Raw genomic sequence first — 26,544 nt, forward strand, 5'->3', positions numbered from 1 at the left:
CAATGGGGCCATGAATTAGTGATGTACATCCTGAAACAATCCAAGAGTGTGTACTTTAAACATATGGTTTACAATTAAATATGTTCCCCGTTTATATTTAAAAAAAAAGGTTAATTTTCACAATTATATCATAATTTTGTTCTGATGTTCGACAGAAACATAACAAAACAAGCCACGGACGGCTGCATAGGAACAATAAAATCGGCATGGGGCCACTTGGGCAATCTGTCCATTTGATCCAGCCGATATGCATAGGGTTGGAATCGAAACAACATACATGGCAAAGTTAGTTTGGGTAGCCAAGAAAAAATAATAATGTTTATTATAGATATTAAGTTATTGAAATTATCTTATAACGCCTAATAACAGTTGTGTTTTAGGTTTATATGTTGAAAATGTTAGATTAGATAGGAAGGAAATAGATAAAAAATAATGTGTAATACACTGCTGTCATCGTGACTTGAATGAGGTTGCAATAAATATAGGATAGACTGTCAAAATAAACTGTTTACTCTAAACGAAGCTTCAATTTTTAGGCCTATCTGTACGCAGCATTTTTTCCAATTTAGTTTTTTATTAATTTCCCGCTTTTGATACAAATGTATAAATTAAGACATGTGATGATTCATTCAAAATCTAGTTACGATATTTGTGAAATAATTCCCTCAGATTTATAAAATAAATATTCAAAAATGATAACATATTACATTAATAATTTTGAATGATAAAAAAAACCTTTGCATTCGTCTCTTTCGTCCATGAAATTCATACGTTCTCCTGAATCTCCAATGCAGCGAAATACACAGACAGATAAGCTAATGTCCGTTTCCTCCTCGCACAGCATATAGATAACTTCAAAATTCTTTCGAAGAATGTTGTCTAACTGGTGTTCCAGCCGTCCAAGAAGTCCATGCTTTTTTAGAAAGAAAGGCGAGGTTTTATTTGTAACGCTAGAAAAGGGAACTGTTTCAAATGATTCCAATCAAAAATGATTTTTTATGAAAAGGAAAAATAATAATATGCAATATAAAATTTTAAAAACAGATAATTCATATTTTTTGGGATAATTTTTTGGTGTATCGTTTATTATATATTACCATAGTTTTTTTAATGAAACCCCTCGACAATCTCACTCGACTTCATCTAGTGGGGGTTATGGCCAGGGGTTTCAACAAAAACTATGATATGAATTACGAAACACCGAAAAACTATCCAAACAATTATGAAATATCTATTACCTTTCCGAATTTGTGTTCATTATGTTAGTTCGATTGTTAAAAATGATATAGTTATTGACTTATTGAACCCAGAAAGTAAACAACTTATGCAGAGCAAAAAGAGCAAGCGTACAGTTAGTATTTTGTATGTTAATTTTTGCGAAATCGTGGCCGTCATACAAATTAAATACCTAACATCGTTAGAGTTATAATTCAATAATCTTGGACTACATACAAATTAAGTGTAAACAAATGACGGAAAGCTTAGAGTCTTTATACGTCCGTCGAAGACGGGACGTATTATGGTATACCAATGCCCGTCCGTCCGTCCGTACACACTTCGTACGATAACTCTAATTCTCTTTCAACAATTTTCATATGACTTTAACACAGCATTAGAATTGACGGAAGGAAGCTCCTTTTCGATTTGTTTTGATTTGAACCCCGAGTGATTATCTCCTCTCAGGACATTGATTTGTTGTGGTTAATCATAGGAATAGTCAGTCAGTTCAGATTTGCCTTAGAGTGACCAAAAGATCTAAAAGGTGGACTTAAGAGGGAGTGCTGGCTTCCAGTCATAGTCATTCGATGGCCATTCATACGTTTGTATACTCTTGCAAATAACATAGGATATATGATGTATGTCGTATTGGTCGAGTGACTTGAAATTCTTGGTCCGCAGTATATGCTTGCAAGTCAGACATTTGTTATCCGAAATATTTATTTGATTTTGTATAATATATTGTTTCATATTTTTTTTTTATTTACTATTGTTTTGGTGTTGTTATTTTTATCTCTCTCTCTCTCTCTCTCTCTCTCTCTCTCTCTCTCTCATATACATAAACGCAAAGTCTATAATATAAACGAAAACTGGATCCTTGATTTTTGGGGAATTTTTCAAAATTCGCATATTTTACTTTAGACTCAACTGGAGGCCTATAAATATTAGTTGTGTACCTACTAAAGAAATCCACCCGGACCCATCAAGTACACATATGGAATTTGAACGGAAGTTTCTGTCTAAGCTAAGCATTTTCATACTTTCTTTTACATTGCAGTGTGGAATTTGAAAAATACCAGGGAAAAAATGCTAATTAAGCATTTTGAAAAAGTGCCATATTCCCTGTGAAAAACAATGGCATACACTTCAGTCGTCTGAAATGAAAAATTCTGTTTGGCTTTCAGTTATCTATTGTATAGTGTACCATATTAATGCCAAATGCTGCTTAACCTATAGTCGACAGAGAAGGTCCAAATGCGTATTTTGACTACAATTTTAGCTTTTTATGTACTCAAACGGAGTTGTTTTTGTAAATTTAAGTCAAAATTAAAGAAAATGAAGCAATTAATGCAAAATAGTAAACTAGGTGTCTAAAAGCACCGGTAAGCCTTTTTTGAAAAGTTGACAAAAAACATCCAAAATCCATTTGGGGTTGGGCTCTTTGTTTATTTTATCTTGATAATTAGCATTCAGCAGAGAATATGAAAATTCACGAAACAGAGTCATGCAGATTAGATATATGTCACTCATCATACGATTTGAACAGATTGAGAAAATTATCTGGCAACCGAATGTTAAGCATCTGTTCCTTGTTATCAAGATGTTGGGCGGTAAAATTTAATGAACAAGTTTCAGTTTCAAACTGATATCTTGTTGCATCTACAAAGCAATACGTTTTTACTTCAATAACATCGTGTCGTTCCAAGTGTACATTATTGTAGATATTTACACGTTTTTTATCATTTTCAAAAATATTGGATTTGTCTGCACAGTTTGTCAAAAACACATCAGGTTTCCATATCTTTGATATTGGAGCTGTTATTTAATTTGTTTCTCCATTTGTACTCTTATTCCACGTCAAAAATTCATCTGTCCATGACATCTTTATACCAAGTGAAGTTGTCAGGATTTGGTCCTTCATGTCTAATGAAAGAATTGTAAATAGCGTTATTTCAATCTCTACCTGTATTGGTTCGCTTTTGTTTACAGTTGGCTTCCTGGTATATTTTTTATAATCTCTGGTTTCTAGTATTTCCTTCAACAAAATGGTCTCAACGTTGAAACTATAGACAATAAACAAAACATTACTTAAAAAAATGAAATGAAGTAGAATTATATTCATAACAGTTAATTTCATGATTATTTTGAAAATACGCAGAACGTTTAAGAGAACACAAATCGAAATACTCAAATAACATAGACGATCTTAAGAATACAATATTCATGATTTTAGATACTGTGTTCTTTTACAAAAAGTTTGGAAAACTGCCATGCATTGAATAACGGTACGTCGTGTTAATTGTGCCTCAGTATATCATTATAAAAAAGAAAAGATCAGATTAATAAAGATCGTGTTCGATACTTATTATGACCGTATTTTGTTTTGAAAATATATATTGATTAGTAGATGAATATATTAAAGTTACGTGGAAAAAATGAAAACAAACGTTAATGTTACTTTTGCTTTCAACTTTATTACATCCATTGTGCTATTTAAGGACAATCAGTATCTTCTGACGACGTCTGGAATAGAAATAATTCCTGATCATGACGACGTGGCAAACAACAACTACCATGAAACAATCCATGTTTTTGTTCATTAGTTCCGTTTGTTGTATACTAGTAGTCGAACGTTTGATTTTTTCGGATTTTATTGACTTCCTCAATTTTAGGTTAAATTCGGGTAAAATGTTGAAAGTCAATTACAATTTTCTTTTACTTACCCCATCGGGACAGTGTGAGTTATTGCAATCATTTGACGTTCGTAGTCAGTTTAAGTAGAAGGTTATGGTTTCAATTCAATATTCTGCTGTAAAGCAACTTGGCCCATCGAAACCAGATTGTACAAGGATAATAAATTCTGGGTACTTATAGCATTTTAATTCGTTCAAGTTGGAAGAAACATAATGTGCCTTAGTATATCATTAATGTGTCTTAGTATACCGTTAAAGTATATCATAATGTGCCTTAGTATTCCGTTAATGCTATTACTACCACTGGGTCGATATCGTTGCTGGTGGACTGATAATCCTCGAGGGTATCACCAGCCCAGTAGCCAGTACGTCCGTACATGAAAATACGGATTTTGTGCTGTAGCAAAATTTCGGAAATTATTTTATAAATTAAGGAAAATCAAAACCTTTATTGACATATTTGTTTTTAATGAAATATTTTTTATGGTCTTCAGGGCGATCAATTTTGGGAAAAAGTTTAGAATAACAATATGCAATTATAATTTGGACGATTTCATACTTAGGACTGCAATATGGACTTGTGTTGCAATCGTCCAAAATTTGAGTAATTTATTAACAGGTAAAGAACAGAAATTGGTTAACAGATAATGTCTGCCGTTATTTTGTTAAAATAGGAATTAGGTCGGAAATATTTGTAATGCTTAGTACTAAATTTTCTCTGATTGCGATTTATTCTACGTCCATGAGAACGGTTTTTACGAACAGCTTTAGAAACTATATCCAAAATGTTAACGGAATCGGTTCTTGATACATTGCCAATTCCCATGATATTATCATTAAGACCGAGAGAATAGACTGTCTGTAATTTTTTAATCCAATTTAATTCAATTAATTTCCGTGATCGTACAAATTTTGAATAAGATTCCCCAGGTTGCTGATTTACTACTTCAAAAGGTTGAACTGTTAAATACCTAATAGAATGATTGTGCTTCTCAAGGTGTTGATAAATAATACTTTTAAATTTATGGGGTCTTTTAAACGATAAAGATGTTCTTGCGTGCGTTTAGATAAATAGCGTCCGGTTTCACCTACGTACTGAATACCGCATCCCGGTTTGTTTCATGCAAGTAAATAGATAACACTCTTAGTTTTTCAATTTATATCAGTTTCAAAATTAAGGGAAATGTGCGACCATTAAAAGAGGGACGAAAGATACCAGAGGGACAGTCAAACTCATAGATCGAAAACAAACTGACAACGCCATGGCCAAAAATAAAAAGACAAACAGACAAATAATAGTACAGATGACACAACATAGAAAACTAAAGACTAAGCAACACGAACCCCACCAAAAACTGGGGGTGATCTCAGGTTCTCCGGAAGGGTAAGCAGATCCTGCTCCACATGTGGCACCCATCGTGTTGCTTATGTTATTACAAATCCGGTAAATAGTCTAATTCGGTAGGTCACATTCGTGAAAAGGGAAGGGTATTGCAGTTACGACATAAGGAACATATCCGATATCATCTGTAAAACGGTTATTCTATAACGGTCAACCAACTCGTTATGGCGTCCGTAAGATTTACGAAGGGATGATTTCAACTTCACCATTTGGAACTCTTGGTTTAATAGCTTTCTTGTGAGCAGCAATCCTCTATCAAGGAAATCATGATAGGACATACAAGCCCGGGAATATCGTATCAATTGGGAGATATATACTCCGTATGCAGGTGCTGCTGGAATGTTGCTACATAGAAATGGAAAGTTCACAATTGGGAAGCTGAAATCATCTCTTTTGTCGTTAAGTTTTGTTTTCAACCGACCCATATTGTCAATTTCTAGATGTAAGTCAAGATATGAGGCAGACTTAACTGTATCTGTAGTATCCTTTATCTCTAGTTCGATGGGATAGATTCGTTCAACATAGTCACCAAATTTTGTATTATTTTGTGAGAGAACATCATCTATATAGCGGAACGTAAATTAAAGGATATTGCTAACTTTTTATCTTTCTTCCTAAGAAGTTCCTGTATGAAGTCAGCCTCATAATAATAAAGAAACAAGTCGGCAAGAAGAGGGGCACAATTTGTTCCCATTGGAATTCTGACAGTCTGTTGAAAAACGCGTCCTCCAAACGTAACAAATATTTTGTCAATCAAGAAATCAAGCATTAAACGTGGACCTTACCGTATTGTTGGTGAAAAGACGGAGACATGTAAGTCATTTTTTGGCATGACAGTTATCGATAGAAGGGTAACCACGATTTTTATTATTAAAAATGTTAGCGATTTTGGTATTTTTAGATAAGCGATTTTGGAGATACCCTTTGAACGAATTTGGTATGAGTATTTTTCCATTTCTGAGTTTCTTGTTTTGTTATCCGTATTTCTAATTGAAAGGAGCAAAGACTGACGTCCAGAATATGAACCAGCACACCGAAATTGAATCAAGTAAAAAGATAAAATTATAAAATTATTAAACTGTTCTGCTCAAGACGTCAAGCGCTATCCGTCATCAAGTACCCGACAAAATACGTAAACTACAAAACCAGGACACAAAAACACAAGACAGTATTTAATGAAAACTTATGTTTTATCTATACTTTTTTTTTCGAATGAATATTATCATCAGATTCCTAAAAATTCTTAATCGCGAATATTTTCCAGAAATCTCGAATTTTTAACAACAGACATATTTGTAGTATCTATATACGCTAATATTGTTTATGAAATCTATCAATAATTAAAATGAACATAGGGACTCAAATTTGTTTTGTCAGAGAGACGAAGGAACATCGGTACATCCAACGTATATTGACTTTCCTCAAATAAACTGCTTAAAGTTTGAGAATAAACTCATCATAGATACATAGAAGTGAGATTTTGTCACATTTTGTGCATATATGAGTAATATGACGGGTGCCGCATATGGAGCACGATCTGATATCCTTTCCCTGGCTCTTTTCATCACCCCCGTTTTTGGTGGGATTCGTGTGTTTAGTTTTCCAGTTGTCTTTTATGGAAGTGATTTTTGTCGTTTCGTCGTTTGTCTTTTTTTATGCCATAGCGGTGTCAGTTTGTCTTTGATCTACCAGTTAGAATATCCCCTTGTTTAAGATTTTCGCACCTAACTTCAAACAAAAGAGGATCGCCTATCATTACACAACGTAAACCAGTTATTATTACCAATCATATTCGCTGCCTGTCCTCAATCACAAGAAAAAAAATTTACTTTACCTACCTAATATAGACCTTTCCTGACGATCATTGTTGCCTTGATTAACTAAGTTTAACTGCATAATATTATTTTGTAAATGCATATCCCGTATGAAATGTCATGGAAGAAGCTCTTAAAGTGACTCTGATGTACTGACATGGGTTATTTGCTTCATTAGGTCGTGTAAGGAAGTTCTGAATGTTTACAATGGTTAACGATCAGAATATAATATTAGTCCTTGATAAATTGTAACTAGATATACATATAGCTATCTTGATTTTCTGTCTTAACATTTTTCCCGTAAATTTCATAAAATATTAAAAAATAGAGGCTGCATGGAACCTGTTTTGCTCCCCTGGTATTTTGGTATAAAATGGATACAATACAATCAGAACATTTCTGATAAATTCTTTCAGAAAAGCAAAAATAGGTAAAAATCGTCATTCAGGAGCATAACTCCTATAACAAGTCGACTGACGATTTAGGCTATGTTGATCTATTAGTTCATATTGTTTGTTAAATCATATTTGTAATTAAAATTTCTCTCTTTTTACTGTAATTAATAAAACAAAATCTCGCAAATATGGACAAAAATCGTCTTTCTCAATGCCAATAACTTATAAAGTAGTCGACTGAGCATTTTGGCCATGTTGCCTCTTTCATTGTGCCTTTTTGAAACTGTTTGTAGATCTTGTCCTGCTGATCATACTTTCTATTCACAGTTTCAATCTATCTACTATAGTTCACTATAGTACGCATAAACACACACAAAATTAGGTAAAATTTGTCTTTCAAGGACGATAACTCAAAAAAGGAGTAGTCTTAAAATTCCGACCATTATACTTATTTATAGATCTTGTATTACTGATCTTTTTCATCCTTAACAATTTCAATTTCTCGTTGTCAAGAAAAATCCAAATTGCAAAAACTGGTAAAAAATCATTGAAAGGCAATACCTTCTATAGGGAGTCGTCTGACAGTTTCGTTCCGTCAGATTTTCTCTATCTTTAACGGTTTACAAGATAATATGTATTCTAGCACTGTGTTTGTTCTATTTTAGCCTAGCTGGCCATGTTTGTTAGCAGGCGGGATCATTGGAAATATTTTTCTAACTACTTACCCCCCGGATAATTGAAGCAAACTCAAGTTTCATTTACCCCAGTACTTTCTTGGGAAAAGGTTTTGGTTAAAGTTAACTAACGACGACAATGGCAACGGTTTACGACGAACGCTAAGTGATTGGAAACGCCCACACTGGACCAGATAGGATAAACATGGATTCTAATTAAACATTGAAAATGAAGTTTTCACTAAATAAAACAAATAATGTAACAAAATATATATTGTTGGCATTTTTAAACAAACAGGAGTGAACCGTATCCGAATAGACCTGCTTTATAAGGTGACTGTATGAGCACTATGTAAGATTTTTATGACGATTGTTCAACTAGAACAAAGTGATCATATGTAGACAACATCCCGGGGGCTCAAAACTCGAAGGTCTTTAAAAAAAACATGGATATGTAAAGGTCAAGCTCTAATAGCCAACATAAAGGAGAATGTATGTTGAGGTTCATAAGACAAAAGACACAATGTACCGATCTAATAGTACTCGCAGTGAATGAATAATTGTCCAACGTCATAACAACTAATAAATAAATCATGTACTCCCAGACTAAAGCATTGTACACCATAGCATTTCTTTCCAAATATTACGGCAATTATTTACTATTCCATTCTTATCTTGTTACATCTACATAAGAATGCACCTTTAACAGATGAGTAGACTTTGTCGTTAGCAAATAAGACAGATTTCTCTTTGAAAGCCTCCTGAATTTCATTTTGAACAATTAATAGAGATGAGAATCCCCCAACTATGAAAAACTGCTGAATGTCTTGTGCCTTTTGTGTCTTTAAGATATGCATGATTTCACTTATTACAGTTCCTATTACCACCTTGAGTGAGTCATCAATGAGTCCTTTCCGTACAATTAGTTTGTCCCCGGATAGTTTAAAATCAATATCAATATGTTTCGAGTTTCCACAAGATAGAGTTTTTCCGAAATCATCAACAGTTTCCTCAAATGACATCAAACGAAAACGTGTACACAGTTTGTCAAAAATGTGGATTGGTACATTTAGTTTTAATGTATATTCTGATGTCTTGCATAACTGTAAACATGCTTCTTTCAATTGTAAGAAGCTTGATGTTTCTTCTTCTTTCATACAATCCATAGCTCGGTCTCCTATCATAGACGAAATGCGTTCCAAAATTGCATTACATGCTATATCGACACCACATGCTATATGTGTAGGTTTAATTGGAACGCCTACATCGCAGTCGGCGGTCACGTGATAACCAGTTATGTCACATGTTCCACCTGAAAATATAAACAACAAATTAAATATTCAAAGCAAACGTTTTCATTTGTGGGATAAACAGTAATTTTTAGCTGATGTATTTAGAAAATCATGCCAAATTAACATACTATTGCGACCTGAAAACCATAGTCTACCCACCGATATCAAATGGCAGGTAAGCATTGATTACATCTCACCATGTGAAATAATTGGAGCTTGCTTGAAGTATCTTCAAGTCTAGTTTGATACTGTATTGGCGTGCGTGTACTTGTGACGTTTGTGATCTATTACATTGGTATAATAGAGTTAGGTGTTTTAATCTGTGCTGATTTTTATCGTATATTCTTTTATTGTATCGTTTGTTATTCCATCAATCGATATAATAAGGGGGAATTGTTGAGATTTAAAACTTAACTACAAGTTATTGTGTATGTCAGAAACAAATCAGTGGTCGTTTTTTGTTATATCTTAATTTTGTTCTGTCAGATAGAGAAATTGGTGCTGATGACACATCTTGGGTAGTCTCTGTTCAAAACTCGCGGCAAGTCAGAGCTTCACATATATATAAGAGCATTAATGAATGTTGTTTTAACAGTTTGGTGACCCTTACATTTCTTTTAGTCAGACGTCATGTCGTTGGTTCTTGTCACATCGACATATATCCAACATTTTCCTTTATGCATATTCTTTGGACCATATGACATACTGCATGTAGACGAATCAAGACATGTAGCAATATATTCTAAAATGTAGTAATGAATGCCTTTGTTTTTTTTTCTCTAGCCACACACACCAATAACTATCTAGATTAATTGTTTTTTAATAAGGATACACATCCATCAGTTCATGTTTTGTTGCACTAAATGAGATGTTCATTGACAATTTGCAAATGTCTATTATACGCCGCTGTGTGGGAACTATTGACTGTATGAAAAAAATATATATATTATATATATTCAGGGGATTTCAGTCGGTCTCCGTTTTTTTTTTAAATAATTCCTGCTTATTGGTTTAAAAGGAGTATCTTGGTGTTAACAACTAGTATATAATTGATACTATTTTTTTATTTATTAAACTTCGGTCTGGGGAAGACAAGGATAAAATTACAATTTGAAAGAAAAAGTATAATTACCACCAAGGTCTATGAGAAGATAGTTCTTGTCATCTAAATTTTGCGATATAATTTTTTCTTTACAAAAATATTGGACATCTTGAAAATATTTAAGTATAGCAATTGATTCATCTTCTATTATCAACTGTTCTTTGGGTATTCCACTCTGAAAAAAAATGAAATTATATGCGGACTCGGTTTTAATAAAAAAAAAAAGTAGATGTGGTATGATTGCCAATGAGACAACTCTCCACAAGAGACTGACATACAAGTTAACAACATTAGGTCACCGTAATGTCTTAAATTCTTATATTTAAACACAACTTTCTTCGCTATTTATCCCAATACTCATGTCTGCATATACTGAATTTACTCACAATTTATTTTTTATTTTAAAGATAAAAATATGAACAATAAAACGAAGGAACAATTTGGTTCTAATGCTTTATTAGCTTTGTCGTTTCTTGCCATTTAGAAATCATCGTCAAAAAGCGGACTACGTCAGTAAACATAAACGACAAAATAAGGTCAATGTTGTTCATAGAGAAATTTAATTTGTAAACAATAAATGTAAACCCATTGGAAAAAAAGAAGAAAATTACAGATGTTTTATAATATAAATAAAAAAACATGCACCTGAGTACCTGTGTAATCTTGTTCCCCCATGTATACAAAGTACAACCAACTATCCGTTGCGAAACGGTCAAAATATCATTGTTCCATTTTGTAGACTTTCCCTTACCACTGAATCTTTTACTCCATCCACAATACGAGAATGGAATAAGCTTGACTTAAAAATTCGAAACACCGACTCTATATCTAAATTTAAGAGAGAATTGAAAAAATAAGGTGTTCAGAGTAGAGTTGCGCCGTATTATATGTAAGGTCCGAGGAAACTGAATATTATTTTAACTCAATTGCGATGTTCCGCTTAAACTCTGACCTTTTTCAAAGCTAACATTATACCGGATCCTTCGTGTCAGTGTGGGTCTGATATTGAGGATATTCATCATTTTCTTTTCGTTTCCCCAAAATACACTACATGTAGAGAAATTTTAAGTAGCAATCTTAATTGGCTTACTAAAAACTTTATTATTGATATTTAACTATTAACTTGCGGAAACCTCGAACTTTCGAATGAACAAAATCTCCTAATTTTCAAACATGTTCAAGATTTTATTAAAAGGTCTAACAGATTTCTAGTACCTTCATAAAGTGTTATTGCTACCGGCACGAATGATCATCACCATCAAACCTAAGTCATCATCACAGAGGATATGATTTGCTTCTTTTTCTTTTCCTCCTTTTTCATTCTTCTTGTTCTTTTCTTCTTTTTATTTATAGTTCGTATAATATTTAATGAATTTGTTCGCTTTACATGCATGCTCATAATGTTATTGTATGTATACTTCATAAGTATGATTTACTTGTGTCTAATCCATTTTGCTGATATTTAGCAAATAAAATATGTTTAAACTATCAATGACACACGTACATTTATGTTTATTTGATAAATTAGAACACAACTAAATACATATTAGTATACAGTTATGAAAATATATGGTCCTATGGCCTCTCGATACTATTTACTTATATTTTAACATTGCACACAGTCATGCTTTTCAGACTGTCTATGATGTTTTTTTACTAAATCCGTTGGATGTTTACTGATTGATACTTTAGTCTTGAAGAACATGATCTACTAGTATTTATTAGTTGTGAATGGCTTTGAACTAGCTGTCAATAACTGCAAGCACTCTCCGATCAGTACTTTGTGTATTAAAGTAATTTGTTTTTCTCTCGTACCAATCTGTTGTGTTGTGCCAATTGAACTGATTTGTACAGTTTGTTTTTATTTTGTGCTCTTACAAACTATCCCAGGTTAAAAGAGGATTGAGAAAACACAATTAGGATGTATACTGTAATGTCAAAACCAACAGATCGGTGCAGATAATTACAACTGTACTTTTATCTAAATATTTGCCACATGAAAATAAGGAAATGTTGTATGATTGCCGATGAGCCAACTATTCGTCAAATGATTTTGATGTCAACAACTATAGGTTATCGCATGGTCTTCAACAGTGAGCACAACCTATATTTATCATATAAATAAAACTATTTATGCCTACCCATCATTAAAATCAATTAAATTCATTTAACCACATTGAACATAACGTAAAATATGAAAGCAAAACTTGCTAAATTTCATACGTCCGATGCGCTTTTCTGGATGTACCTCCATCATGAACGCTCAAAGCCGAACATTTGAAAGCCTAGGATATATAAGAACCGCAACAGTTGAAGAGCTAGATGATAAAAAAAGACCATAAAATAATCAAGAATTGACAATCATAATTGGCTGGGCATTGTGAGCATGGTTTTATAGGTTTGTGTCAGTGAAAGTGCTCAATATCGCTCATAAGGTAGGTAAGGAGAGTTCCCAATATAAATCCCTGCCTCCCCCCTCCCAAAAAAAATATTTGGGGCTAATATTTTTCAAGTATTTATGAAAAAACTTCAGCAATTATAACTTGTGCACGCACATAACGTTTGCTTATCTTACTGTAATATTCCATTTTTATTTTTGGGGAGGAAAGTAAGGTATAAAAGAGATAAAAACCACAGAGCTGCAAAATTGCAGCCTTTTACTATCGGTTGTATGCAAAATTATAGGCAACAGCAGTTTACCGTTGTTCATATCTCATCAATTGATTAAGGATGTAGTCAGTTGAAATTAAAAAAATCTAAAATTTAAAATTGATACTATAAATCAGAAGAGCATAAGTTAAGGAACAAATTAAGCTAAAATATTAAAGGTTATGGAACTCCCTTTCGAGATATTTAATTTTAACAAAATGGCGAGAAAAGGCCGACTTGGACTTTGACCTTATATTTAGCATTGGCATTATTTGGGTCTCAATTCGTAAGAAAAGAAATCTAGAATCTGCTTAAATTTTGGTATTGACCTTTTATGAGCTATTGAAGTCTTCAGTGAAAAGTGGGTGATGTGGGGCAAACTATTTAACCCTTTATCGTTGGAAAATCAGACAAAATTCCTAAACCTGACATGATTACTTCCTTACGAAAACACAATAACATACATAAAGTAAGCCGAATGCGTCGACAGGGTAAGCGTATACTGCTATGCATCCATTAAACCGCCTTGTTAATCGACACTCACTGTACATTCACTGTAATTAATAAAACAAAATCTCGCAAATATGTACAAAGATCGTCTTTCTCAAGGCCAATAACTTATGAAGGAGTCGACTGAGCATTTTGGCCATGTTGCCTCTTTCATTGTTCCTTTTTGAAACTGTTTGTAGATCTTGTCCTGCTGATCATACTTTCTATTTACAGTTTTACTCTATGTACTATAGTTCACTATAGTACGCATAAACACACACAAAATTAGGTAAAATTTGTCTTTCAAGGACGATAACTCAAAAAAGGTGTCGTTTTAAAATTCCGACCATTATACTTATTTATAGATCTTGTATTCTTGTATTACTGATCTTTTTCATCCTTAAAAATTTCAATTTCTCGTTGGCAAGAAAAATCCAAATTGCAAAAACTGGTAAAAAATCATTGAAAGGCAATACCTTCTATAGGGAGTCGTCTGACAGTTTCGTTCCGTCACATTTTCTCTATCTTTAACGGTTTACAAGATAATATGTATTCTAGCACTGTGTTCGTTCCATTTTAGCCTAGCTGGCCATGTTTGTTAGCAGGCGGGATCATTGGAAATATTTTTCTAACTACATACCCCCCGGATAATTGAAGCCAACTCAAATTTCATTTAGCCCAGGGTTGCGTTCAATATCGTAGCAGCTACATAGGGCTACGTAGATTTTTGACTACTGAACGTGTAGCTAGCCTAGCTGCTAAATAGATCTAGATAGCAGCTAGGCTAGCTACACGTTCAGTAGTCAAAAATCTACGTAGCCCTATGTAGATCTATGTAGCTGCTACGATATTGAACGCAACCCAGTACTTTCTTGGGAAAAGGTTTTGGTTAAAGTTAATTAACGACGACGATGGCAAAGGTTGACGACGAACGCTAAGTGATTGGAAACGCCCACACTGGACCAGATAGGATAAACATGGATTCTGATTAAACATTGAAAATGAAGTTTTCACTAAATAAAACAAATAATGTAACAAAATATATATTGTTGGCATTTTTAAACAAAACAGGAGTGAACCTTATCCGAATAGACCTGCTTTATAAGGTGACTGTATGAGCACTATGTAAGATTTTTATGACGATTGTTCAACTAGAACAAAGTGATCATATGTAGACAACATCCCGGGGGCTCAAAACTCGAAGGTCTTTACAAAAACATGGATATGTAAAAGGTCAAGCTCTGATAGCCAACATAAGAGAGAATGTATTTTGAGATTCATAAGACAAAAGACACAATGTACCGATCTAATAGTACTCGCAGTGAATGAATGATTATCCAACGTCATAACAACTAATAAATAAATCATGTACTCCCAGACTAAAGCATTGTACACCATAGCATTTCTTTCCCAATATTACTGCAATTATTTACTATTCCATTCTAATCTTGTTACATCTACATAAAAGTGCACCTTTAACAGATGAGTAGACTTTGTCGTTAGCAAAGAAGACAGATTTCTCTTTGAAAGCCTCCTGAATTTCATTTTGAACAATTAATAGAGATGAGAATCCCCCAACTATGAAAAACTGCTGAATGTCTTGTGCCTTTTGTGTCTTTAAGATATGCTTGATTTCACTTATTACAGTTCCTATTACCACCTTGAGTGAGTCGTCAATGAGTCCTTTCCGTACAATTAGTTTGTCCCCGGATAGTTTAAAATCAATATCAATATGTTTCGAGTTTCCACAAGATAGAGTTTTTCCGAAATCATCAACAGTTTCCTCAAATGACATCAAACGAAAACGTGTACACAGTTTGTCAAAAATTTGTATTGGTACATTTAGTTTTAATGTATATTCTGATGTCTTGCATAACTGTAAACATGCTTCTTTCAATTGTAAGAAGCTTGATGTTTCTTCTTCTTTCATACAATCCATAGCTCGGTCTCCTATCATAGATGAAATGCGATCCAGAATTGCATTACATGCTATATCGACACCACATGCTATATGTGTAGATTTAATTGGAACGCCTACATCGCAATCGGCGGTCACGTGATAACCAGTTATGTCACATGTTCCACCTGAAAATATAAACAACAAATTAAATATTCAAAGCAACCGTTTTCATTTGTGGGATGAACAGTAATTTTTAGCTGATGTATTTAGAAAATCATGCCAAATTAACATACTATTGCGACCTGCAAACCATAGTCTACCCACCGATATCAAATGGCAGCTGGTAAGCATTGATTACATCTCACCATGTGAAATACTTGGAGCTTGCTTGAAGTATCTGCAAGTCTAGTTTGATACTGTATTGGCGTGCGTGTACTTGTGACGTTTGTGATCTATTACATTGGTATAATAGTGTTAGGTGTTTTAATCTGTGCTGATTTTTATCGTATATTCTTTTTTGTATCGTTTGTTATTCCATCAATCGATATAATAAGGGGGAATTGTTGAGATTTAAAACTTAACTACAAGTTATTGTGTATGTCAGAAACAAATCAGTGGTCGTTTTTTGTTATATCTTAATTTTGTTCTGTCAGATAGAGAAATTGGTGCTGATGACACATCTTGGGTAGTCTCTGTTCAAAACTCGCGGCAAGTCAGAGCTTCACATATATATAAGAGCATTAATGAATGTTGTTTTAACAGTTTGGTGACCCTTACATTTCTTTTAGTCAGACGTCATGTCGTTTGTTCTTGTCACATCAACATATATCCAACATTTTCCTTTATGCATATTCTTTGGACCATATGACATACTGCATGTAGACGAATCAAGACATGTAGCATATATTCGAAAATGTAGTAATGAATGCCTTTGTTTTTTTTCTCTAGCCACACACACCAATAACTATCTAGATTAATTGTTTTTAATAAGGATACACATCCATCAGTTCACGTTTTGTTGCACTAAATGAGATGTTCATTGACAATTTGCAAATGTCTATTATACGCCGCTGTGTGGGAACTATTTACTGTATGAAAAAAATATATATATTATATATATTCAGGGGATTTCAGTCGGTCTCCGTTTTTTTTTAAAATAATTCCTGCTTATTGGTTTAAAAGGAGTATCTTGGTGTTAACAACTAGTATATAATTGATACTATTTTTTTATTTATTAAACTTCGGTCTGGGGAAGACAAGGATAAAATTACAATTTGAAAGAAAAAGTATAATTACCACCAAGGTCTATGAGAAGATAGTTCTTGTCATCTAAATTTTGCGATATAATTTTTTCTTTACAAAAATATTGGACATCTTGAAAATATTTAAGTATAGCAATTGATTCATCTTCTATTATCAACTGTTCTTTGGGTATTCCACTCTGAAAAAAAATGAAATTATATGCGGACTCGGTTTTAATAAAAAAAAAAAAAGTAGATGTGGTATGATTGCCAATGAGACAACTCTCCACAAGAGACTGACATACAAGTTAACAACATTAGGTCACCGTAATGTCTTAAATTCTTATATTTAAACACAACTTTCTTCGCTATTTATCCCAATACTCATGTCTGCATACACTGAATTTACTCACAATTTATTTTTTATTGTAAAGATAAAAATATGAACAATAAAACGAAGGAATAATTTGGTACTAATGCTTTCTTAGCTTTGTCGTTTCTTGCCATTTAAAAATCATTGTCAAAAAGCGGACTACTAAAGTAAACATAAACGACAAAACTAGGTCGACATTGTTCATAGAGTAATTTAATTTGTAAACGATACATGTAAACCCATTGGTCCTTTAGATACACTTATTCGTAACGGTTATCAATGACACACGTACATTTATGTTCATTTGATAAATTAGAACACCACTAAATTCATATTAGTATACAGTTATGAAAACATATGGTCCTACGGCCCCTCGATACTATTTACTTGTATTTTAACATTGCACACGGTCATGCTTTTCACAGACTGTCTATGATGTCTATTACTAAATCCGTTGGATGTTTACTGATTGATACTTTAGTCTTGAAGAACATGATCTACTAGTATTTATTAGTTGTAAATGGCTTTGAACTAATTGTCAGTAACTGCGAGTACTTTCAGATCAGTACTTTGTGTATTTAAGTAATTTGTTTTTATCTCGTACCAATCTGTTGTGTTGAGCAAATTCAACTGATTTGTACAGTTTGTTCTTATTTTGTGCTCTTACAAACAAAAAATAAGGAAATGTTGTATGATTGCCGATGAGCCAACTATTCGTCAAATGATTTCGATGTCAACAACTATAGGTTATCGCACGGTCTTCAACAATGAGCACAACTTATATTTATCATATAAATAAAACTATTTATGCCTACCCATCATTAAAATCAATTAAATTCCTTAACACATTGAACAAAACGTAAAATATTAAAGCAACACTTGCTAAATTTCACACGTCCGATGCGCTTTTCTTGATGTACCTCCATCATGAACGCTTAAAGCCGAACAATTGAAAGCCTAGGATATATAAAAACCGCAACAGTTGAAGAGGTAGATGACCAAAAAAGACCATAAAATAATCAAGGATTGACAATCATAATTGGCTGGGCATTGTGAGCATGGTTTTACATGTTTGTACCAGTGGAAGTAAACAATATCGCTCATAGGTAAGGAGAGTTCCCATAATAAATCCCCCCCCCCAAAAAAAAAAAATTTGGGGCTAATATTTTTCAAGTATTTATGAAAAACTTAGATAAGTCAGCAATTATAACTTGTGCACGCACATACCGTTTGCTTATCTTACTGTAATATTCCATTTTTATTTTTGGGGAGGAAAGTAAGGTACAAAATTGCAGCCTTTTACTATCGGTTGTATGCAAAATTATAGGCAACAGTAGTTTACCGTTGTTTAAATCTCATAAATTGATTAAGGATGTAGTCAGGTGAAATAAAAAAAATCTAGAATTTGAAATGAATACTATAAATCAGAAGAGCATAAGTTAAGGAACAAATTAAGCTAACAATATTGATAGGTTATGGAACTCCTTTTCGAGATATTTAATTTTAACAAAAGGGCGGGAAAAGGCCGACTTGGACTTTGACCTTATATTTAGCATTGGCATTATCTGGGTCTCAATTCGTTAGGAATAGAAATCTAGAATCTGCTTAAATTTTGGTATTGACCTTTTATGAGCTATTGAAGTCTTCAGTGAAAAGTGGGTGAAGTGGGGCAAAGTATTTAACCCTTTATCGTTGGAAAATCTGCCAAAATTTCTAAACCTGACATGACTACATTCTTAAGAAAACACAATAACATACATAAAGAAAGCCGAATGCATCGACAGGGTAAGCGTATACTGCTATGCATCCATTAAACCGCCTTGTGAATCCACACTCAGTCACAATGTCCCGATCGGGAATAGTACACAAAAGTTACAATTACAGATAAGGCAACAAATCTGATATCTAAAGATTTAGGATTGCGAAATATGTTGCAAGTGAGTTACGAATAAGACATATCGTATCAGTTCACCAATTCGTGATGGTGATTGTTAAACTTAAGAAGTGTCGCTCTGTTGAAGCAGTTTTTGTGTACAGAGCATATCACTGCTAATCACGTTTATCATCGATTCTAGTTTGAAGTCGTTTATGTGTCAATATCGAGGAAAAGATAAAGATATGAAGCAGACTTTCTAGTTTCGGTATTAATATCCAAAATTTCAAGCTCATTTGGATATATGAGGTAAAACTAAAATGTGGGTTATTGAGTAACAGGACCGCAGGCGGTGTGATAATGGTCCCTGTACGTGTCCGTCCGTCTGTCAATCCGCAATACATCAATAATTAAAAACCGTTTGACATAAAGCTTTTATACTTTGTAGAATTATTTGTCGTCCCTACTATATCGTCAGTTTGATTTAACATCTTTTATGGGAGTTATGGGACTTTAGCTATTTTTTTAATATGTTAACAACGCCTCCGTTTTACAGAAAGATCTCATACTTGGTAGGAATGTTTGCCATCATGTGTAGGTGACTATAATGTTCCGACATTTTGATTCGATCATTTATAACGGGAGTTTTACGTACTTAAATATTTTTCTTTAGTGTTGTGACAATAACACCTTGTGAACACAACTCTGCAAATATTTTACAGAAAACTCGCATACTTGTAATAGTGTCTGTCACCTTTTGAACGCAACTCCCTTGAGACCATTTGCCAGAAATCTCTAATGATTTGTAGGATTGTTTACCATCATGTGTAGTCGACCATATTATACTGCTTATTTGATTTGACCATTCGTATGTAATGTGACTTTTCAATATGTTGACTTTCGTACCACATTTACATAGTGTGACACACAATTTAATACCTAAATATACAGCGCTAGGGACATTTTGCTATGGCGTTGTAATCTTGTTGTCCTTGAGAAGGTTTTGCATGAAGTCTGCTTCACATAAGTACGTAAACTAATCGTCCAGTAGGGGTTCACAATTAATACTCATTAGGAAACCAACTGTTTTTTTTTTAAATAAAGATCATTAAACAGGCTGATAAAAGAAACAATAATATCAAAATTGATTAGACAAAGCTACACAAATTCAACGTTCTTAGATAAACAACATTAATCTCAATGACAAAAAACCTTGATACGTTAAACGAAAAAACATTAACGTCCAACTTTATTACACAAGATATAACTTACGCTTTCACAAGTTAGTTGAATAAAGTCTTTAGCATTTTTGTTCCAAACATCTGGCACCGTCATAACCCAAGCAATGTGAATTTCTTCAATTTTTTTCCTTTCCGTGTGTATTAGCGCTCTTTGTTTCAGATCATTTATCACAGCTGTATACACATCTATTGCCAACATTGGCCTTCCGTACCCATCTTTTATCTTCATTTCAGCCGTTATTTCCTAATATTCAACAGTATATAAATAAATACATTTGAATCAAACAAAAAATGTTAAATTATTAAATGTTTTGAATGTTTTATTTAAGCAACCAAAGGATGCTGTCTAACAACCCAAACATATGAAAGTAGTTTTTTTTTAATGTAAATGATCAACAGATGAAGGATGAAGGCATATTCAACATTAAGCTTAGATTCTATAATTACTGGGACTTGTCAAATCAGAAGACACTAGTGTATTCATTAATTTCCATCAAAAGAAACGAAAAATAAAATTTTAATATACAGCGTAACAAGCAAGAGTTTAACAGTTGGAAGATAAAAATCAAGTACCAACTTGAAGAGCATTGAAAACCATAGACATACAGTTGTATCTTCAGTGGGTCTCTGCCATAATCTTTTTATTCTATTTGTGTTTTTGTTGTTGTTGTTGGTTTTTAATTTCTCGTAAATTAATTATAAAAATAAGTATCACTTGGTTACAAAATATACTGACCATTCGTTTGTATAATTCTAATTTGAATTTCTCAAACATCAGATAGGATTCACGTTCGCCATTTTCAATGGCACATATGTATTCTGGCATTGCTTCGTCTCCACAGGCAATATAGTTTTTTGAACTATCTTTGAACAAAACAGCTGTCGGCACTGAATCTTCGATGACAGGTTCCCATTTCTCTTTACAAGATAGTGTTTCTGTTATCAAAACAGCATAACGAGAATGAGTTGTGCCAACATCTAGCGCAATGACAGCCCGAACATTGGTTTTCTTCAAACTCGTATAGAAATCGTTATTCAGCTCTTTTGATTCTGCAAATAGGAAACCAAACGTATATAGAAGAATCATTGAGAAACAGCAAATATATGCCCTCCTTTTTAGATTTTATTTTTACTTTTTTATATTATGTAAAGTATCAGTCAAAAGGTGTTTTACAGGAATCACCAATCCTTCAACCTTCGTTTGATAACTAAATGACCAATATATATTCTACATACTTAGATATTTACACCTATCCGTAGGAACTATTTCATTTTAAATAAGTACAACTTTACGGTATGTTCTTTTTGACCAGGCACAAGTTGGTGGTGTTACTTTCAAAATCTACCCGAATATTATTTGCCCTATACATACGTTATTTTCTGCCAAAATAAAAATAAGAAGATGTGGTATGATTGCCAATGAGGCAACTCTCCACCAGAGACCGAATGATATAGAATTAAACAACTAAAAGTTATCTAACATATATTTCGATGTGCCGCATGGTTGTCTTAACGCTTCAGTGTGATTGTTGGGTCTGAATTATGACAGTAAATGTTTGATTTTCTTTGCGAGATTTATTTTATTGATATTACATCATGGCTTTGTTCCTCAGTTTATAGTTGTGGCGTGATCGTCAGTTTGCAAAGAATTCCGCTCAAAACGGTGCTAGGGGCCGTCTAAAACTACCAGTGAGACGAGAAATTTTGCTCCGTGTTGATGGTCTTACTGTGACTTAGAGATGAAGAACAGCAATAAAAACACTGTTCCTTTGTTTTTTGTGGGTTTTCTTGCTGTGTATGCACTGTTTTTGTGTCATCGAGGATACCCATATCCTTTCTTTTCTATCAATGTACTTAAAATGTTGTTGATGTATTTTTGTATCAAAGATGTAAAGAAGTCGACTCTTTGATAACACATAGAAGTCGTCTTGCTGGTAACTTTTTAAAATCTTTTGCAGGACTTTTATTATTTAAGAGTGGCTCTTTTTCTTTAGTCATTTTAAAGTAAGCAATACTAAATTATTCATTCTATTGTTTTGAAAGAATTTTTACAGTTGCTTTGAAATCGCGACAGTTGACTAGAGTTCTTAGAATTTTTATAACAAGAAAAACTTCATAACTGCGAGAACAATGGAAAATTCTACTATGACGTCCTGCTTTCGCTTAGTAGGTGTATTTATTAGAAACATAATTTCAAAAGTGTTAATCTTTGCTGCAATCGATTCCTTTTGGTATTTTTTCCTGAATGTCTCTGATCTAGCTGCATACATATACGGATAATTGACATGTTACAGTGAGGAGTACAGTCAGTAGAAGTGAGACAATATGCGAGGAGTTTTTTTCGCATAGCAACATGTTATATAAATTTTATACCAAACTCCCATAGCCTGTTTTTCTCATCGTATTGGTATATTTTAAGAGAAATAAAATCGTTTTGTCATTTTATGTTTATCGAATTTTATTTTTATTATTACTATTTACCTGAACTTTTTCTTGTAAATTTATAATCAATAGCGTCCTCATGGAAAACGTCCAAACACTGATGATACCCAGTTTTCAGTGTATGCAAGGGAGTTGATTTTTTGTCATTATTTAGATTAACCACTGTGTAAGGATATTACATGTAAACGTTCTGCTTGTTTCCAGTGACCATTAACACATTTTTATACAGCTTTGTTTATCGTTGTACTTGTTTGCATTGTCGCTTATACCATTTTCATAAATTAAGAACTTTTCCTGTAAATCTTAGCGATGCATAATATTTTTATGCTGTTTGTTAGTCAAATACAAACCGTTTATAACAATGCATAGGAGTTTGAGCAATGGAAAATATTGCATACCCAAACAATGTCCGACCTTTATACATTTTATTACCATGGTACTTGCATGATATGATATTAATGATAATGCTATCTCAAAGTACACTTGTATGTTTGTCAATATAACGGAACTATAAACAACTGTCATATAAGTAGTTAAGCTAGCTATACAAAAAAAAGTAAAATCACAAAAATACCGAACTCCGAGGAAAATTCAAAACGGAAAGTCCCTAATCAAATGGCAAAATCAAAAGCTGAAACACATCAAACGAATGGATAACAACTGTCATATTCCTGACTTGGTACAGGCATTTTCTAATGTAGAAAATGGTGGATTAAACCCGATGTAACCCACCATTGTCTTCGGAAAATGCCTGTACCAAATTAGAAATTTGACAGTTGTTTTGCATTTGTTTCGTTGGTTGAAATAATCTAACATTTGATTTTATCAGGTTTTATGGACTTTTCACTTTTTAAAATTACCTTGGAGTTCGGTATTTTTGTTAATGCTTTTTTTATATATTTCATGCATATTTTGGGTTCTTGAAATACTATTGTATTTTCAATATGGAGGTTATTAAAGTTGATGGAGAGATAATCAAGAAGAGCAATAACAAAATTAACTAGATTTGTAATTGCTAGCAATAACGGATGGCACCCTCGTCCCCCAATTACCAGGGTAACGGCAGCCATTTTGAAAATTCCAAAGTCAAACAGCGCATCTTCACATGCCAATTAACATTGTTGTAAAATTTCATTAACTTTGGAGCATATTGATTTTTTGGACATTTTTACTGTTTCCATGGAAACGGCGGCCATCTGGGAAATGCTATACCCGATTGCAAATCTGCACATGCTGGTTAACATTATGGTATAGTTCCATTAATTTTGGTTCATACAATTCCGAGATATAAGCTTGACAAAAAAAGTGGAAGAAAAATAAAAAATAAGAAAAAAAGAAACGTAGAATAACAATATGTCACCCCAACTCCGTTGAGGGTGCCATAATTATTATATGACATACAAAAGGATATTGAACTGTTTGTAGAACAAAACGTTATTATATGGATAAGATATGAATTAACAATGGTTTTTCAATGCTACGTGATGATGACACAAATAATGGATTTTGTTATTTAAGTTGCAAAGATAGATAGTTAATAAATGATTACCAAAATAAAAGGTGTTTTACCTGGTTGAATGTCAGTGGTTAATTGATAGGATTCTGCGAAATCTTCTGTACTATCGATGTCCTCTGTTGTGGTTTCTGAAATTAAGGGCATTGTCTTTAATTTTACGAACTCTCCAGATAGTAACTAAATATTCATTGCAATGAAATAGATGTTTATATACCAGATTTACCTGGTTTTTCATCTGTAGTTGATTCTTGCGATTCGTCTACATTTTTTGTACTATCGATGTTCTGCGCTGTGTTTTCTGAAATCATCCGAATCATTATTTATTTTAGACAATTGCTGATAGCCACTTAATTGTTATTTCAACAAATACAGATGTTTTAGATAGGTATTATATAATGTTGTTGGTGCGGTTTTGTGTGATTTGCGAAATTAATGGACTGTTCTATAATTTTAGGTAAAAGTAAACTGATGTAAAGTAGAGGCAACCGTAGGTTACCGATGTTCAAATTTAGTAAATCCATAAAAAGTTTGTGAATCAGGATTAAAATCAAAATATGAGGATCCCATGACACGAACGGAGAACTGACACGTTGACAGGGTTAGCTTTTCCTGCTATGGAATCACATGTCTCAATAGAAAATAGAAAACAATCGGTAAAATATTTGATCGTTTCTATCAAATTTATTAATAATGTGTTTAAACTTGTATGTTTCACAGTTGGTCGACATTTATTTTTTGATTTTTACCTGGATGATACGACGTTAATCCATCATTTGACCTTAACTTTTTTTATCAAATTATAGAACAAATATCAAACCCTTCAATTTTCAAATAAGTATCAAAACATCAAATAGAAGAAAAAAAATAACGTCTTGTTTGGTCCTTGATAACATTAACTGTACCAATTTTACCACACCCAGTAGCTCATTTCGTCAATTAATATCCTTTCCGAGGCCAAAATATTTGAAAGTCCAAAAGCTGGAATAAACGCTAGTATACATGTCCGTTAACTTTAAATGAAGTTCACATCAGGTTTTTTTCGTGAAAAACAACAACAAAAACAATTTCTTACATATAAAATACACGTATATTTAAAGAAACCGTTACAGATAGCTTTAACAGCGTGTTGAGATAAACAATGCTATTTTCCTTACCCGTTGATATCTTTGCATCTTTTTGACTATTCAATCGAAGATTATCAAACGACCACATTTTTTTCAGATGTTGTTTGCCGACTGTAAAGAATCAAAAAATGATATTAACAAAATAGAAAAGTAACTTGAGTTGTCAAAACATGGTAAAATGGTTAAATACATTTAATTATCACAGCAGACTATTGTTTTTAAAAAAGTAAGAAGATAACCAAAAACATAGTCTGAAGAAAGACAATACTAGTACCATAGTGAGTAGAAAAAGAGAAACCGAAAATAACAGCCCACCAAGAACTATTATTAGAATATTGATCAAAAATAAACAAATCAAACACCAATGTTAACGCAGGTGCTCCGAAAGGGTGAGTAGTTCTTGTTCGATTAGTAGCACTCGTTGTGGTTTCACTGATAAGTAAAAATGCGGCGATAAATCATTTGTGATGTCATCAACGAGGAAGGGCGGATGTGATAGTGACATCAACAAATTAAACAGGTCTGTGATAATCTTTTTGTATCCGTGGGCAAGAATGTGTGTTTGGAATACTTAAAAAATTATTTACTTATCTTATTGCAAGAGGAGAATGGCGTTATTGTATATACTATGAGATATCTTTGCTATTTAAAGTATCGAACTATTAATACAAACTAGCGTCTTTTTGGCAAATCCGTTAAACATTACGAAGAAATGACCTCTCAAGTATGCATTATTTGTTCATATTTTCAATAATTCTTAACAGTTTTTGTCATATTTTACTTTGGCCGCCACCCCTGATCCAGAAAGTTTGTGTGTCTAGGGATCCAATATCATCATTGGCAACTTTTGGCTGCATAAAATTCTGGATCTAGGTTGCGGCCAAGTGTTTCCTTAAGCGTTTTGGTCCGAAAAATGCACAAAATCATCGTTTTTTGACAATATATCTAAAATGTGCTGACTTTGAAGCTTAGAATGTACTCTAATGAAGAGATCTGTTTAGAGATCTGTTTTACCCAGTAGTAAGGCTTACAATGAATCCATTTAAGAACCAAATTATGTCCATTATGATATTTTTTTTTAAAAATTGAATTTTAAGGCCATATTT

At 33.0% G+C, this 26,544-nt stretch overlaps 2 protein-coding genes across 10 annotated transcripts in view; one reads left to right on the top strand and one right to left on the bottom strand.

Annotated features, from left to right (window-relative positions):
- LOC127716148 (uncharacterized) overlaps positions 1–26,544 on the top strand; it is a 551,146-nt gene that overhangs the window by 119,792 nt on the left and 404,810 nt on the right. The gene's annotated exons all lie outside the window — the stretch shown is intronic.
- Positions 8,452–26,544, bottom strand: part of LOC127716130 (uncharacterized) — a 38,932-nt gene continuing 20,839 nt past the window's right edge. For 2 of the 7 annotated variants that reach the window (XM_052222230.1, XM_052222227.1), the window contains 7 exons: positions 25,469–25,549; positions 24,538–24,612; positions 24,368–24,442; positions 21,093–21,406; positions 20,388–20,600; positions 16,925–17,069; positions 8,452–9,508 (listed from right to left, as the gene is read on the bottom strand). In XM_052222230.1, coding sequence (XP_052078190.1) covers positions 8,856–9,508; positions 16,925–17,069; positions 20,388–20,600; positions 21,093–21,406; positions 24,368–24,442; positions 24,538–24,612; positions 25,469–25,549 — 1,556 coding nt within the window. In that variant the 3' untranslated portion in view covers positions 8,452–8,855. Of the gene's footprint in view, positions 9,509–10,620; positions 10,766–15,201; positions 15,814–16,924; positions 17,070–20,387; positions 20,601–21,092; positions 21,407–24,367; positions 24,443–24,537; positions 24,613–25,468; positions 25,550–26,544 lie in introns of those variants that run through there. The other 5 variants (XM_052222229.1, XM_052222228.1, XM_052222231.1 and 2 more) reach the window with 5 other exon arrangements.

The sequence above is a fragment of the Mytilus californianus genome, unplaced genomic scaffold (genome assembly GCF_021869535.1).
Source record: "Mytilus californianus isolate M0D057914Y unplaced genomic scaffold, xbMytCali1.0.p SCAF_9, whole genome shotgun sequence".
Taxonomy (NCBI): Eukaryota; Metazoa; Mollusca; class Bivalvia; order Mytilida; family Mytilidae; genus Mytilus; species Mytilus californianus.